At 54.3% G+C, this 13,964-nt stretch overlaps 1 protein-coding gene across 3 annotated transcripts in view; it reads right to left on the reverse strand.

Moving 5' to 3' along the window:
- Positions 1-186: 186 nt before the first annotated feature.
- Bin3 (bridging integrator 3) overlaps positions 187-13,964 on the reverse strand; it is a 48,447-nt gene continuing 34,669 nt past the window's right edge. For 2 of the 3 annotated variants that reach the window (XM_045131219.1, XM_045131222.1), the window contains 6 exons: positions 13,866-13,880; positions 9,119-9,255; positions 8,586-8,626; positions 3,507-3,648; positions 3,247-3,381; positions 187-945 (listed from right to left, as the gene is read on the reverse strand). In XM_045131219.1, the coding sequence (XP_044987154.1) occupies positions 799-945; positions 3,247-3,381; positions 3,507-3,648; positions 8,586-8,626; positions 9,119-9,255; positions 13,866-13,880 (617 nt within the window). In that variant the 3' untranslated portion in view covers positions 187-798. The remainder of the gene's footprint in view (positions 946-3,246; positions 3,382-3,506; positions 3,649-8,585; positions 8,627-9,118; positions 9,256-13,865; positions 13,881-13,964) is intronic. The other variant, XM_045131221.1, reaches the window with a different exon arrangement.

A 13,964-nucleotide genomic window follows, 5' to 3' on the forward strand; every position in this document is an offset into this window, starting at 1 on the left:
TTCCCTACACCTTCCAAGCTGCCTGTGCCCTCTGTCCTGCTGGCCCCCAGTTCTTTACAGAAGGTTCTAGAAGACAGGTAGGCCATGGGCTGCTACAGGTTGCAACTGAGCTTTCTGCAGAGCTGATGGGACCTTGAGCAAAGCTGTGGTAGCTCATCCCATGGCACATTATGGCATATTAGGTGGATGTTTTATTGAAAACTTTATTTAAAAATAAAATTGCAACAACCAGGTGACGAGCTTGAAAGCCTGTAGATCAACATGTGACATGCTGTGTGGTGGACAGCTGTAGGGTAAATGAACAACTAGGGCTTGACTCTGTACTGATCCAGCCTCTATCAAGCTGGCATGAGCAGCCTGCCGGGACTGGAGAACTAGGGCGTGTCCCAGGGCAGTTTGCTTCATCCAACATGAGTTCAGTACAGAGCCACTAGGGGCCAGTGGGCTCTTGAGGGTGGCTCCTTTGGAGGTAGATGTCCCTATAGTGCAAGCACAGCGAAGACCCAACTTACTGAGGAAGCCTAGGCCTTTCTGAAGGCTGAAGTTCCTTCTGGCCAGAGACCAAGGCATACTCTGGACGGTTCTGGAAGTTAAAAGGCCCCTGGGGTTTTTCTACATGCTTGCCTATGTCTAGGAGTGGGAGACAGCAGAGACACTTGGGTGAGGGCTGGTGAGGTAGAGTAGGGGCCACCTCTGTCCCCAACCTGCTGGCCAGTGAGAGGAGCAAGAGTGCATGCCTACTATGGGCAAAGACTTCAGAGAGGTCTGTGTCCCACGGTGTCTTAGGGATAGGAGGGCTCAGTCATCAGCCACGATGGAGAGGGCTCGGAGCTCGCTCAGTCTGGCCTCATTCTCCCGCTCCCGCTGCTCATCCGAGTAGCCTGGCTGGTCAAGCTGCTGGGTCAAGTCTCCAAAGATCTTATGCATTTCTGAGTAGTACACCACCTGGGCAGAAGGCAAAAGATGTTGGCAGGGACTAGACTCGGGTTCTACAAGGCACCTAGTTAGCACAGCAACTGAGGGGTACAAGCAGGGCCTGGGCCTGGGGGCTCCTGTCAGCTGGCTGAAGAGGTCCGTTTCTAAACAGTCCTGCCCCATCTCCCTGCCCTCATTCATCACTGGGCACCCTAAGAAGGGGTGAGCCACAGTTGAGGCTTTCTGGAATTTCACCTGCCGCGAGGAACACAGGACAGATGTCAGCAGGGCCTTGGGGGTTGGGAGTTGAGGTTCTGTCCTTGGGATCCTGGTTCCTGCTAACCTGGTATGGGCAGGAAGTACTATGCATTTAGGGATGGCCAGATTCATACATGGCCAAAATCCATCTGGAAAAGCAGCTGAGGTGTAAACAGGCACTGTGCCTGGGGTTCCCTACCTCTGCTAAGCTAGGAGAGAAGTCCAGGGCTTCTGTTCATGGGGAGGGAACATGTTAGGTAGTGGTGCTCAGAGGCCTGGCTCAGGTTTGCATGTTGTTAGGTGGGCACCAGCAATGTGTGTGGTGGGGAGGAGGGGGAAAGACACAAGAGTGAGAGGCTAGAAGCAGGCAAGAGACTAGGGTAGATCCACCAGCCATTTCCCCAGACTTGAGCAGGGACTTATCCAGACAGGACAGGGGCCATGTTTGTCTCAGTTCCCATTTTCCATGTGACATGGAAGCCAGCACTCATCAATGTTCTATACTCTTCAAGCACCACAGTGCTACCCTGACTTCAGGACTCCCCTCCCACCTGGAACTGGGAACTGGAAGGATAGCTGTGCAGAGGAGCTGGTGCCAAGTCGTGTCCTAGGAAGTCTCTAGATAACCCAGCTGGGTCCCCTGGACCAAATGCAGGGGCCCCCTAATTCCTTGCCCGGGCTATACTGCCTGGTGAGTCACCAGGAATGCTCACTTCTCCAGTGACTAATAGCAGCAGCAGCAGTGTGTGAGGAGGAGGCTGGCACAGGGGAGGTTGTAAACAGTCCTGGCTACCCTGCTGCTTGGTTACGGGGCACCCCTAAGTCCTCCTAAAGGTTCTGTCATGGGCACCCTGCAGCTGCCTCCATGGAGCAGGGGAGGGGAGGATAGGCACAGGGCAGCGCACGGGTCACTGAGGTTATGGCAAAGGGGGGTAGGCCCAGGTCTCCCTCTACAACCACTCCTCGGCAGAGGATGCAGCAGCCGTGACTTGAGGAACTAGGGGAAAAAAGGCTCCTTTCCTGCCTGCTGCTGCTCAGTCTCTCCAGAAAGCACGGGACTGAGGGCTTGGGCCACTGCACTAGCCAGTCCTAGCTGCGGTCCCAACCTCACTCAGGCTTCCTGGTGCCAAGCAATCAGCTATGGCTTTGGAAGTGATAATCAGGCTTTCTCTTGGGGCAACTGAGACTGTGGATGCGACTGAAATGCTGGCGTCCACTGGAGGGCGCCAGATGCCCAGGCAACTCAGAAACGGTAAGGCAGAAGATGTGGAAAGGAAGCCTTGCTTGGCAACCTGGTGGGAAGGAAGGGTGTTGTGGTCCTGATGCTGTAACTGGGCATCTGTGGTCAGCCAGGGCCCATGTGGAAGAGAAGAGCCCTGCTCCTGGTTCTGATGCCCTACCTCGCCCCACATCTTGCCAGTGGGAGAACCATCTAGTTAAAAGCTTAAAGCTTTTGTTTTGAGACAATGTCATACTCTAGCCCAGGCTGACATGGAACTCATTCTGTAGCCCCAGGCTGGCCTCGAACTCACAGTGATCCTTCAACCTCAGTGATTAATGGAGTGGGGAAGAGAAGGAAATGCATGCTACTCCAGTCTATCCTTTGGCCTGATCTGCCTCCCCTCCAGCTACCCAAGTAGCACCCCCACATCAATGTGCACTTGGCCTACTTGACACTGAGGGGACGGTCATGCCTAGTAGCCTGAACAGGTCTCTCCGGGGCTTAGGGATCCCTCCATGAGGCATTCAGGACGCCCATGGTCGCTGGCTAATACAAGTCTGTTGGGTTCTGAGAGACATTCAGTCTACAGACCCCTGGTTCCCTCATTCCCCACAACCGAGCTGCCAAGTGGCAGTTGAGGATGCTGCTAAGTGTGAGCAGAATTCAAGGAAGAAGGGTTACACACAAAGGAACCCTTATCCATCCGGGGACTGGCAGCAACGGAGGTCAGAGTCCAGGTCAGTGCCTGTGCTAGGGTGCCGGATGGCTTCTCATAGTTCCGGGTGTGGGGAGGTGCTGAAGGGGGACAGGTGCCCTGAGGGTGTGTACGATGACTGTCTCCTTGGTCTCACCTGTGCCCGGATCAAGGACTCAAAGCTGGGCTGGAAGTAGTCGAGGCGGCTGCCATAGAAACGCGGCATCTCGTCCAGGAGCTGTTTGTTCTTGGCTTCAAAGTCCTCCCGCACGGGCCGGAGCTCTTCTCGGGCCTGGGCAAGAGCCTGGATCAGGACTTGCAAGTGCCGGGGCAGGGTGTGGGTGGGACGGCCAGGGTTCTGGTTCTATGGGTCCTCAGGAGAGAACCTTGTAACGGGCTTCCTGCCCACCCTCGTACCTGATAGAGCTTGGCCAGCACCGGGCCCGTCTTCTCCTTCTCCTCGTACTTTTCCACCTTGGCCTGCAGCCTCCTGTAGTCCTGCAGGGCCTGCTCCCGCCGCTTCACTGCCATGTTGAGGCTTGGGAAGACGCTGCCAAACCTGCAGGGCACAGCCTGGTTGGACACAGACCTGTACTGATGGGTGCTTGGGAGCTCATTGCTTAGTTTTCAGAAACACATCGACCTGGGAGGCCCTGGAGCCCGAGCGCTTAGGCTGACGGAATGATGTAGCAAGAGGCACAAAGCTGAGGGCCCCTCCACTGGACCCCCATGGTGGGCTGTGAGGAGTGTGCCGCCTCCTTGCCCACCCTGAGCCTCACCACACTGCAGAGGACGGTAGGACTGGGGCACTCCTGCTCATGTGAAAACCCAAGAGACCCCAAGACCAGGGAGAGGCCGTGTGACTTGCCCAAATCCACAACTGGGCAGGGGGTGGTCCAGAAGACAACTGGAGTGTCCAGTTTCCCTTCCTACCCCACTGTGGTGCCATGGACCAGTAACAAATGAAACTGGAAACTTCTTCTGGAGTAGGGGCTCCTACACACATGGAAAAGGCAGAAATGCCGTGTTTTACCACTGAAAGGGAAATGGAAGACCATGGTTAAGAAAACGACTCAAGACCCTCCACCTATCCCACGTGTCTGTAACAGACCACGGCAGGGAGCACTCAGGAGTGTGCCATTCAGAAATGGCAGTGGTGTTTTCAGAGCCCTGGTCTTTGAGCCCGCCTGTAAGGTCCAGGCAAGGGTGTGCATTCCCCTTGACACACCTGAGGGCAGAAGGCAAAGCAACTGCGGAGGCTGGTTTTCTCTAAGTGAGAACTGGGGCGGCTCCCTTTAAAGCGATGCCCGGAAGTGCAGTAGGTGGCCTTTGTGCCACTGCGCCAGCTGGGAGTCCAAAGAAGCCGGTGCAGACTGGTCATGCTACCCAAAGACACAAAGGTCTGGTCACTTGGGTGGCACAGCTGACCCAGGGCCAGAGTCAGCTCATCCTGGAGGAGCCCAGAGAGGGCGACAGAGCAGGTGAGTAGGAGTCGGAGGCAGGGCTCTTCTCACTGGGACCCCACTCAGTGCCGAGGGGAGCTGGCCACGTGAGTCAGGGCTGAGGAAGGCGTGCTGGCGCACCCTGGCCTGGGAGTGTCTTCAGACGTTTAGACACCACCAGAAGCACTCGCCCAGTCTTCCTCTCACAGGCACAGGACCACAAACTTGGTACCACCTCAACAAATCGGCAGTCCACTGAAGTGAGCGCAATGGATATTTTTGCCAGATAATAGAGAATATAAACTTTGTCTAACTAAGCATTAAGTGCCCCAAGCAAGCCACAGACTCAGGGAGCAGATCACTGAGACAAAGGGCTTCTCCTTAGAGACCCTTCAAACTTGTGCCTGGCACATGACATGCTTACTACTTCCCTGAAAACGCTAAAGGACAGAGATTACTAGGACTTCTTTGGACCCTTATCCTCCAAGTATGCCCTAGGCAATAAAGCAACGTTTGATGACAGGCAGGAGATGCGGGGCTACTCAGCACTGTGTAAACTGGGTGAGGGGACCGGACCCCAGCAGGACACATGGTGTCCCACAGAGTGACGAAGTGATGGAACCGGGAAGAGTCAGTCATACTGCCTTGTCAAGGCAGCTGTGCGATGGAGTTGCAGCTGCTCCGGAGTCCTTCTCCCTTCCTGGGCAGCTGAACTGCGTTTGGCTACGGGGAACAGGTGCCTTGAGCCTGAGAAGGTGCCACACAGCCTCTCCCTCCACCCCAGGCGGGCAAGGGCCCCCAGCAGCTGCCCGATCTTCTTGTCAGAAGCAACCTGCTATTTGGGTGGACCCTGTGCCCGGGTGGTTGAAAGGACAGAGATAGAGCAAGACTGAGAGACGAGGAGGAGGCAGCGGGTGGACAGCTTTCTTGCTTTGGCCATAATCATCACCAGAGCTCTGCTCTCTGGGAAAGACTAACCCAGGAACCCAGCAGCACAGTGTGAGGGGCGCTGTATAGCTGAGGACTGGCCAGATACATGATGGCATCAGCAGCACCCATGCTTTAGCCAGTGGTCCCAGTTTCAGGACCCAAGTCACACCCACCAGGAATGTGAAGGAGAGGGACTTGGCGAGCCCACTAGGACACAGTGGTGCAAAGCACATGGGGAAATGCAGAGCCGAGGCGTTACAGTACTGGGGGGTGTTTGGGTCTTCAGGTCGCTAGCTGACAGCACAGACTCCTCAGCAGACTGTCCGTGAGCCACAGTGGGAACTGGGCTGCTGCTCGGCTAGCGGCACTTGACTCTTGGGGACACCAGGTCTTAGAGAACTTTATCTTTTACAATAGCACCACTCAAACCGAGGTTACAGGAAGCCATTGTAGGTGAATCACTAACAAAAGATCCTCAGGGTGTCCTTGAGCCTGTGGCTGGCATACTCTGAGGCAACGGGCAGGTGTCACGCTCTTCTTCATCTGAGGGGGGCACTGACACCAGTGAGAGGCCGAGTGCAGCCTTCCTGAGGAAGGGGACGGGAGAGCTCCTGGTCACTGCCCTGCTGAGCCTCTGTCTTCCCAATTTCTCCTTCTCAGCCACAGGCGGGTCTCATTAGCCCATGTGGCAGACAGGGCTGCGCTGTGCTGCGACACTGCCCCCCCCCACCGCCCCGTATGTAGATGAGTGAGCAGAGGCTGGTCCCTGTGCCTTGATCCCTTCCAGACTTAGTTGTGAGACCCCCATTAAGGTTCCTGTTGACTTCCCAGCAAGAAGGACGGGGGCTCAGTTCTCAGGACAGGAAGCCCATGCTTTTACTGGCCTGCTCCAAAGTCATGAGGCGGAGAAGTCAGGTCCTCTACTAGTTTCTGTTGTCCCTCAATAACCAGTGGGGAGAGGTGGGTCAGTTTCCCAGTCCTGCTCTGACTGGACCTGCCTGTCCACTCAGCCCATCCAGCCCCGCTGTCTTGCTACTAGGCCCAACTCCACCGCTTCAAGGAGCCAGCTCTCTTTCCACAGGGGGTAGACAGGCCAGTGGGGACGGCTGGGACACTTTCCCTGCTCAGAGCACTAGGGCTCAATCTCCAAGCTGTAAGTGCCTGGGTCTGATTCACAGTTATCCTCAAGGAAGGCGAGGCGGGGCTGGCCCCCAACAGATCCAACAGAACTTGATCCAGGAGGCACCCATTTCTTGCTTGGCCTAAGGTTCAACAACAAGCTAGCTCGCCAGGAAAGCGAAGCGTAGGGTGAAGAGGGAGCGAGGAGGGAAAGAGGCCGGCTGGGAGGTGGGCTGGGAGCAGCCGGCTTGGTGGGGAATGCCTGCCATTCCTCATCTGTGCCCACACAGCCGGGATCGTCCACCCACCAGGAAAGGGAAATTGAAAGCATCCCCATCCGACATGTGAAAGGCCCGGGGACCGGGGGATTAGAGGCCAAGCCCCCTTGGGAGAAGGCTGGGGGCGGCAGGGTGGCCATGTGGCCGTGATCCTCATCAGAGGACAGGAAAGCTGCAGTTTCCTGTTTCCGGTGCTGGGGTCCCTGGGAGCTCCTCTCCTGGCACAAGGAAGCGAGGAGGAAGGAGGCAACAGGCAGTGGTGGTTTATGTGGTCAAGGGGGGTCGCATACTGGCCCTGGCCGAGGGATGCAGCAGCCAGCCAGAGCAGCTAGGGCCAGGGCTCACCAAGAGGTCAGCAGGTCCACGGCGGAGATGGTGGCCGCCCCCTCTGCCACGCCTCCACCTTCCTGGCAGGTGGTGGGCTGTGAGCAGGGTGGGAAGCAGCCGGGGTTTCTCTCCACTTGGCTCCAGAAGCCTGGGATCCGATTTCAATGCCGCCTCGTTGGTTGTGAAATCGAGAAGGAGTCACCCCCCCCCCCCCCCAGTTCTCCGCTCTGGAAGCTCTGGGTGCCTGTGACTGCCTCTGGCCCACCAGAGCCCTCTGTGAGCAAGCGGTCTGCTCTGCCAGGGATCTGAGCCTGTCTTGGAGACCAGGTCTAAAAGCCACCAACAGTGGAGTTCATTCTGTATCCACATCCCCATGGGGCCCTGGCAACATGGGCTGAGCTCTAACTGAGGGTACAGATGATGCCCAAGCTGGGCAGGCTGGCATGGGAGGCAATATGATAGGCAAAAGCACTTCTGGGGCTAGGCTCAGCCTTGTGGCGGGTGCAGGGAAAAAGTACTGGTGAGGTGAGGAAGGCTTTTCCTAACCCCACCCCTGAGCCTGAAAAGGGAAGGAGTAACTGTAATACCCCATCACCAAGGACTGGAGGATCAAAACCTGCTCCCCTCATCTCCCTCTGACCCGAGCGTGGCCTGATGATAGTGAACCAGAGCCTCATTACCCAGCCCTGGCAAGGCAATTGCTAGGGACCACCACAGCAGAGGTAATAAAGCGCAGCTGCTGGGCTGGAGCGAGAGCCTTTGTAGGTCAAAGCCGGTGGGAGAGGCTAGCAGAGGAAGCACTCGGGAGCTTCAAGGCAAGGCTGCGGCCAGCCTCCTCCCCCGGGGACCCAGGGGACGAGCCTGTCTGATCCTTGACCAGGGCCTGCTCCACCAAAGAGGAGCCTCACAGAAGAATTCCTGGCTCTCACAGGTCGTGAGTGAGGGGACCTTCCCAGGCAGGACGCTGCTGCTGCTGCGCCCTTCCCCATGTGCGGCCACCCCCATGGTCCCAAAGCGGAGTCCTGCAGGCAGCTGCGTCCCAGCCTGGCTGCGAGATGAAAGGCCTTGCTCACGTCCGCTGAGGGCTGGCCAGCATCGCCCTGGGTGGGGGGGAGCATGGGGGGATGGGGGCTAGCCAGAAGCAAAGAGGGAGAAAGGGCCAAACGACCACCAGAGCAGTGGCTAGTATCATAGGTGTCCACAGTTTTTGTCCCAACAGTGTGAGCAGTGGCAGTGCCCTGGTACTACCAGGAACCTCAAACCCGGGCCAGGATGTGCAGTCGGTCTTCCTGCTCTTCCCCAACACCAGAAGCCTAGGACAGGCTGCTAGACATGCTCGTTGGTCCCTAAGTAGCCCCATAAGTGCCTTGAGGCCCATGTCCCTGGATGACCTTACTCACTTTTTCAAGGGTTCAATCACCGTCTTTTGGATCTGGTTCACCTGTCAAAAGAAATATCCAATGGTACCAAATCGGGGAGGGAGGGAGATACTCTCCCAAAAGAGGCGGCTCCAGCTTCTTTGAAGACAGTCCCAGTAGGGCCTGAGAGCTGGGGAAGAGGGGTGCAGGGGACATGGCCCTCATTTTGCTGCTGGAGATGGAGAGGACCCTAGGAGGAAGGTCTGAGGGCCTCGTCCTGGCTCAGGCTCGCAACCTGCTTGTTTACTGTGGATGGCTCGGTGGCAGGGAGGCCCTGCACACTGTCCCGCTCCCGTGTAGTCCCAGGTGGTCTGCCTCAGGAGCCATGGGGAGATGGCTGCTCAGCCTGGTTTGGGAAGAGCTGGGAGTGGGCTCAAGGCTAACAAGCCTCAGAAGGCTGAGTGGCCCAACCAGAAGCTGCAGCCTGGGGCAGCCTCAGACCCACAGGTACCACACCCAGCCAGGCCTGGACAGGGTGGAGGAGCACTGTTCACCCCACAGGAAGAGCCAGTCACCTTCTCCTGGTTGAAGGCATCCATCCGCTTCATGGCAGTGTCCAGAGCTGTGACCATGTTCAGAAAGTCCTGGTCCTGCTCACAGAGGGGGTTGGAGAGTAGATCCAGGGATATCTTCACAGCAGATTTGGACATGGCTGGAAGAGGTCAAAAGATTAGCTTTCAGAGGGTCAGGGTCAGCTCAATGCTCCCATCCTTCCCTAGCCCAGAGGCCCGATCCAACTACCTCTGCCCATGCCATGGCCACCACAGTAATGGGGTTCCACAGAACCATGTTTCCTATCATTCCTGGTATCTCACACTGTGCCACACAGATGACAAAACTCCAAACTCTGATGTATACTAGGATTGCCTAGGTGGAAAGCTGGAAACCACAGATTTCTGGCTCCAAAGACACCAATTCTGGAACCCAGAAACCTGCACAGTAGCTGCAGGTGGCCATTTGGGATTCTTGTGTATGAGGACCAGCGCTCTAACTTATGCCAGGGGTGGCCTGCTCTGACTGGAAAGGTACACAAGGCAATGTCTTTAAGCATCATGGGAGTCCAGGAGTCCTAGGTAGCTCCAAGCATGATGGAGATCTGCTGGTAACTTTGAGGTTCTTGGTCTCATACTTGTTTTCAGGTCTCCATCATTTCAACATAAAATTGTTGAGGGATTGGAAAAGGGCCTGGCAAAGGGCCAGTCTGGCTCTATACCATCATACCAGTTTCTGAGCACTTCTGGCTGAATCTTGGAGCAGAGGCAAGATTTTGAATTTTTAAAAAAATATTGTTTATTTATTAACTAGCAGAGAGAGAGATAGTGTGGGGACTGGGGAATGGGCACACTAGGGCCCGCTGCCTCTATAAACAAACTCTAAATGCATGTGCCAACTTGTGCATCTGGCTTCATGTGGGTACTAGGAAACTGAACTTGGGCCTGTAGGCTTTGCAAGCAAGTACATTTAACCACTCCCCAGCCTTGGAAGGGTTTTTTGTTTTTTTTTTTAATTTACGGGGGCTGGAGACATGGCTTAGTAGTTAAGGTTTTTGCCTGCAAAGCCAAAGGACCTCAGTTCGATTCCCAGTACTCACATAAACCAGATGCACAAGGTGGCGCATGCACCTGGAGTTTATCTGCAGTGGCTGGACGTCCTGGTGCACCCATTCTCTCTCTTTTACTCTGCCTCTTTCCCTCTCTCAAACAAATAAATAAAGATAAAATATTAAAAATATTTTTATTATGTATTTTCAAGGGGAGACAACAGGAACACACACCAGGGCCTCTTGCTGCTGCAAAATGAACTCCAGACACGTGTGCCACTTCTTGCATCTTGCTTTACGTGGGTGCTGGGAACTCAAACCCTGGCCATTAGGCGTTGCAAGCAACAGACTTTAACTGCTGGGCCATCTCTTCAGTCCTGCCCCCGCCCAACACTGCACTTTATATCCCAGGCTGGCTTGTATTCACCGTGTATCCTCCGCTGACAGGAAACTTACAGTGCTCCTTCAGTATCAGCCTCCCAAGTGCCGGGATTAAAGGGGTGTATCACCCCACCTGGCTTGAATGTATCTTTTTTATACTTGTGTGTCCCTAGATTTAACGTGCTACTGACTTTAAAACAAACTGTCATTGTATAAATTCTTAAGAAACTAAAAATACTGCCAATCACATCAGGCCATACTAGCAAGTATTAGGAAACTGTAATTTCAAGGATGTTAAATTGAAAACCTATCTTAACTAGGCATAAGAGGTAGGAAGGCCTGCCTCTCAGCTGATGGTGGGTGCCATCCACCCGCTATCCCGTGCGAGGAGCGAGCAGCCCAAGCCCAGTTCTGGCTCCCTGAAGAAGGGCCTGCCCTTTAGTGTGCCTCATCCGGGCACCTCAAGCCAGCCAAATGGGACCCTGCCCGAGGGGCTGCTGGCCTGGTGTGGAGGCTGGGAGAGGGTGCAGTCACCCAGCAAAAAGGGCCAACTATGAGAAAAGACTGGAAAAGCAAACTTGCCAGAAATGTTGAAGCAACAGAGGAAGGAACACTTGTTTAAATCTGTGCAGTGACTTTGTAGGTTTAGGAACAAACGGTATGCATAACTTGATTTGATTATGAAATGATCACATACAACAGTCAAAGATAATAAAAACCACATAAAGCTGGAACCGTTTCTGAAAAATGGCTACTTTTCTTTCAATATTTGATGAAAAAAATCCCAACAGTCATGGATGGGAGAAGGCGTCCTTCCACCTCCTTTCCTCTCCTAACGCCCTCACATCCTCAGGCCTCTGTCTGCTGAAACCACAGGAAGCCCAGAAGCTGTGTCTGCTCAGGCCACCGCCCTCAAGAGTGAGTCTGGAAGCCACCACTTAAGTATGCTGAGAATGTCCTGGGTCTCTATCCTAGGTCACACATTTCCTGCCCTTGTAGGGACTGGGCAGAAAGACATGGCCAGCATAGCATGACCTGAGGCCAGCAGTCTTTAAGCCTTTCAGAAAGTGAGGGTCTTGGGCACCCTTGGGTCTCTGGAGTCCCTCTAAAAGCCATATCATTCTTCTGAATGAAAGATCTCATCTTAGAATATTGGCTGGGAAGATGTAGATCCTGTCCTAGGAGCTCAGGAGAATCTGAGGTCAGAAAAGGTATCATTCAATCCTCCTCAACTACTGGCTCACAGTGTATTCTTGACCTCACTGTACGAGTGTCAACTGGGAACTCAGCAGGCCTTCCTACCTCTTATGCCTAGTTAAGATAGGTTTTCAATTTAATATCCTTGAAATTACAGTTTCCTAATACTTGCTAGTATGGCCTGATGCGATTGGCAGTATTTTTAGTTTCTTAAGAATTTATACAATGACAATTTGTTTTAAAGTCAGCAGGGACACATTTCCAAGCCTCATTCTAGACCCAATGAATCAGAAAGCTACCGTTAAGCCTGGCATCCGGCACTGTCACCAGCCCACCAGTGACCCAGGCCACCCATGTGCAAGACCCCCGGGCACACTCTCTCCCAGGGAAGCTCTCCTGCCAAAAAGCTTTCTCCAACTTTGCTCTGCTCTTCAATCTGTGGCTAGTGACTATGAGTCATCCTCAGTCCCCATTTTCCTGTTAGGCAACCAGGTTTTCTGCAGTTCAGGCCTCCTCAAAGACCCCCGATGTCTAATTGGTTCCAGCCACCCACTATGAAGACAAAAGCCGTGCTTCATTCCCACTCTGACAGCACAGCTGTCTGAGAAGGAGGAAGTAGCAGGTCACAGCGACTCCCTTGCTGAAAGGCAGGGAAAAGTGATACGATGCCAGGCAACTCAGACCTGAAATGCGTTCAATACATCAGTTCCTAACCCTGACCGTGGCTTGGGACGTGCCTACTTTGAAGACATGAGGGGTCAGAGTGTGGTGCAGGATGTCTGGGCCAGCGCATGTCCTCAAGGTTGGCCATGGCATAAAGCTCTAGGGCACAGGCCGAGCATGGGTAGGCAGCTCTGTTGGGCTGCACAGATGTGTGGCTGCTCCCAGCAAAGGTATGTCTCCTGAGCATCAGCTTTTCCAAGTGCCCTTTACAGGAAAGATACGTGTGTGCATGAAGAACTGGCTGAGCCTTAATATCTGGACCCAGATGGGGGCAAACCCCTCTTTGTGGCATCTACCAAGTGTTTGCTTTTACACTGCATACCAAGTGGGACCAAGATGGGCCTTCACTTCCAGCCCTGTGTTGCCTACTATCCTGGGGCTTTCTGGTTAGCAGGTGGAGACCACGGCCCTGCCCCCGTGCGGCTCCAGTCAAGAGGCAGCCAAGCGAAACTGGGCTGGGCTGGGCTTCTGTGGTGAGCCTTTGCCCGAGTCCTGCTAGTTTAGAGTAGGCCGAGGACCAAGTGAGGCATGGGCAAGTCCTTCTGCCCAAGACAAGTGACGGAACAAAGTAACTGCCTCCTTCATAAGATGGACTCCCGCCAATCTCAAGTTCAGAAGACGTGTGGGAAGTGGAATTTCTCTGTGTCGTCGTGTGTGGTGTGGCTCAATGAACTTGGGATGGAGCCTCAGCCCTACTATGGCCCTTTACGTTTTTGGTAAGCACGGGCAGTGGGACAAAGCTCAGCTCTCAGCCCTCGCTGATCTCTGCTGAAGGCCCCGTTTCCCCGGATGCCCCTGCAAGCAGCGCTCCTTCATCTCTTCAGACACAAGGGCACCTCCCGAAGGAGGCTGCTCTGTCCTACCCACCTAAAGCAGCAGCTTGGTGCTCTCTATTCTTTTATTTTTCTTCATAGCACACACAGTTACATGCTGTCACAATACATGTTTGCTGACTTTTTTTTTTTTCTGGATTTTCAAGGTAGTATCTCACTCTAGCTCAGGCTGACCTGGAATTCACTGTAGTCTCAGGGTGGCCTCAAACTCATGGTGATCCTCCTACCTCTGTCTCCCCAGTGTTGGGACTAAAGGCGTGTGCCACCACACCCGGCTCTTCCTCCTTTCAAACAAAAACAAGATCTCTCCATTCATGAACCCTCCCTAAAGCCTGGTTATTTCTTGGCACCTGCTGGCCTCTCAACAGACTTTCTGTGCCCTCTGTAATGATGGGGTAACCATGAGGTTTTCCTGGTTCTATAGTATACGTCAGGCTCCCACTGAGATGTGCACAACCCTTTCAGCTGCTGTCTCCATGGGAAGGCCATGCTGTCTTTCCCTCTGGTCCTGATGTAAGGCACGGAAGACTCTTGCAACTCGAAGCTTCTCATGACTGTAGTACTGTCCCAACAGGAGCCCAGGAGTACCTGCTTGTACACCCGCTGTGGAGGAGGAAGAGGGGGACAGGAGCATTGTGGGAACCGATCTAGACAGGAATGTTGACGTAAGCAAGCTACTTCCTAGGG

Source organism: Jaculus jaculus, chromosome 12, assembly GCF_020740685.1.
Source record: "Jaculus jaculus isolate mJacJac1 chromosome 12, mJacJac1.mat.Y.cur, whole genome shotgun sequence".
NCBI lineage: Eukaryota > Metazoa > Chordata > Mammalia > Rodentia > Dipodidae > Jaculus > Jaculus jaculus.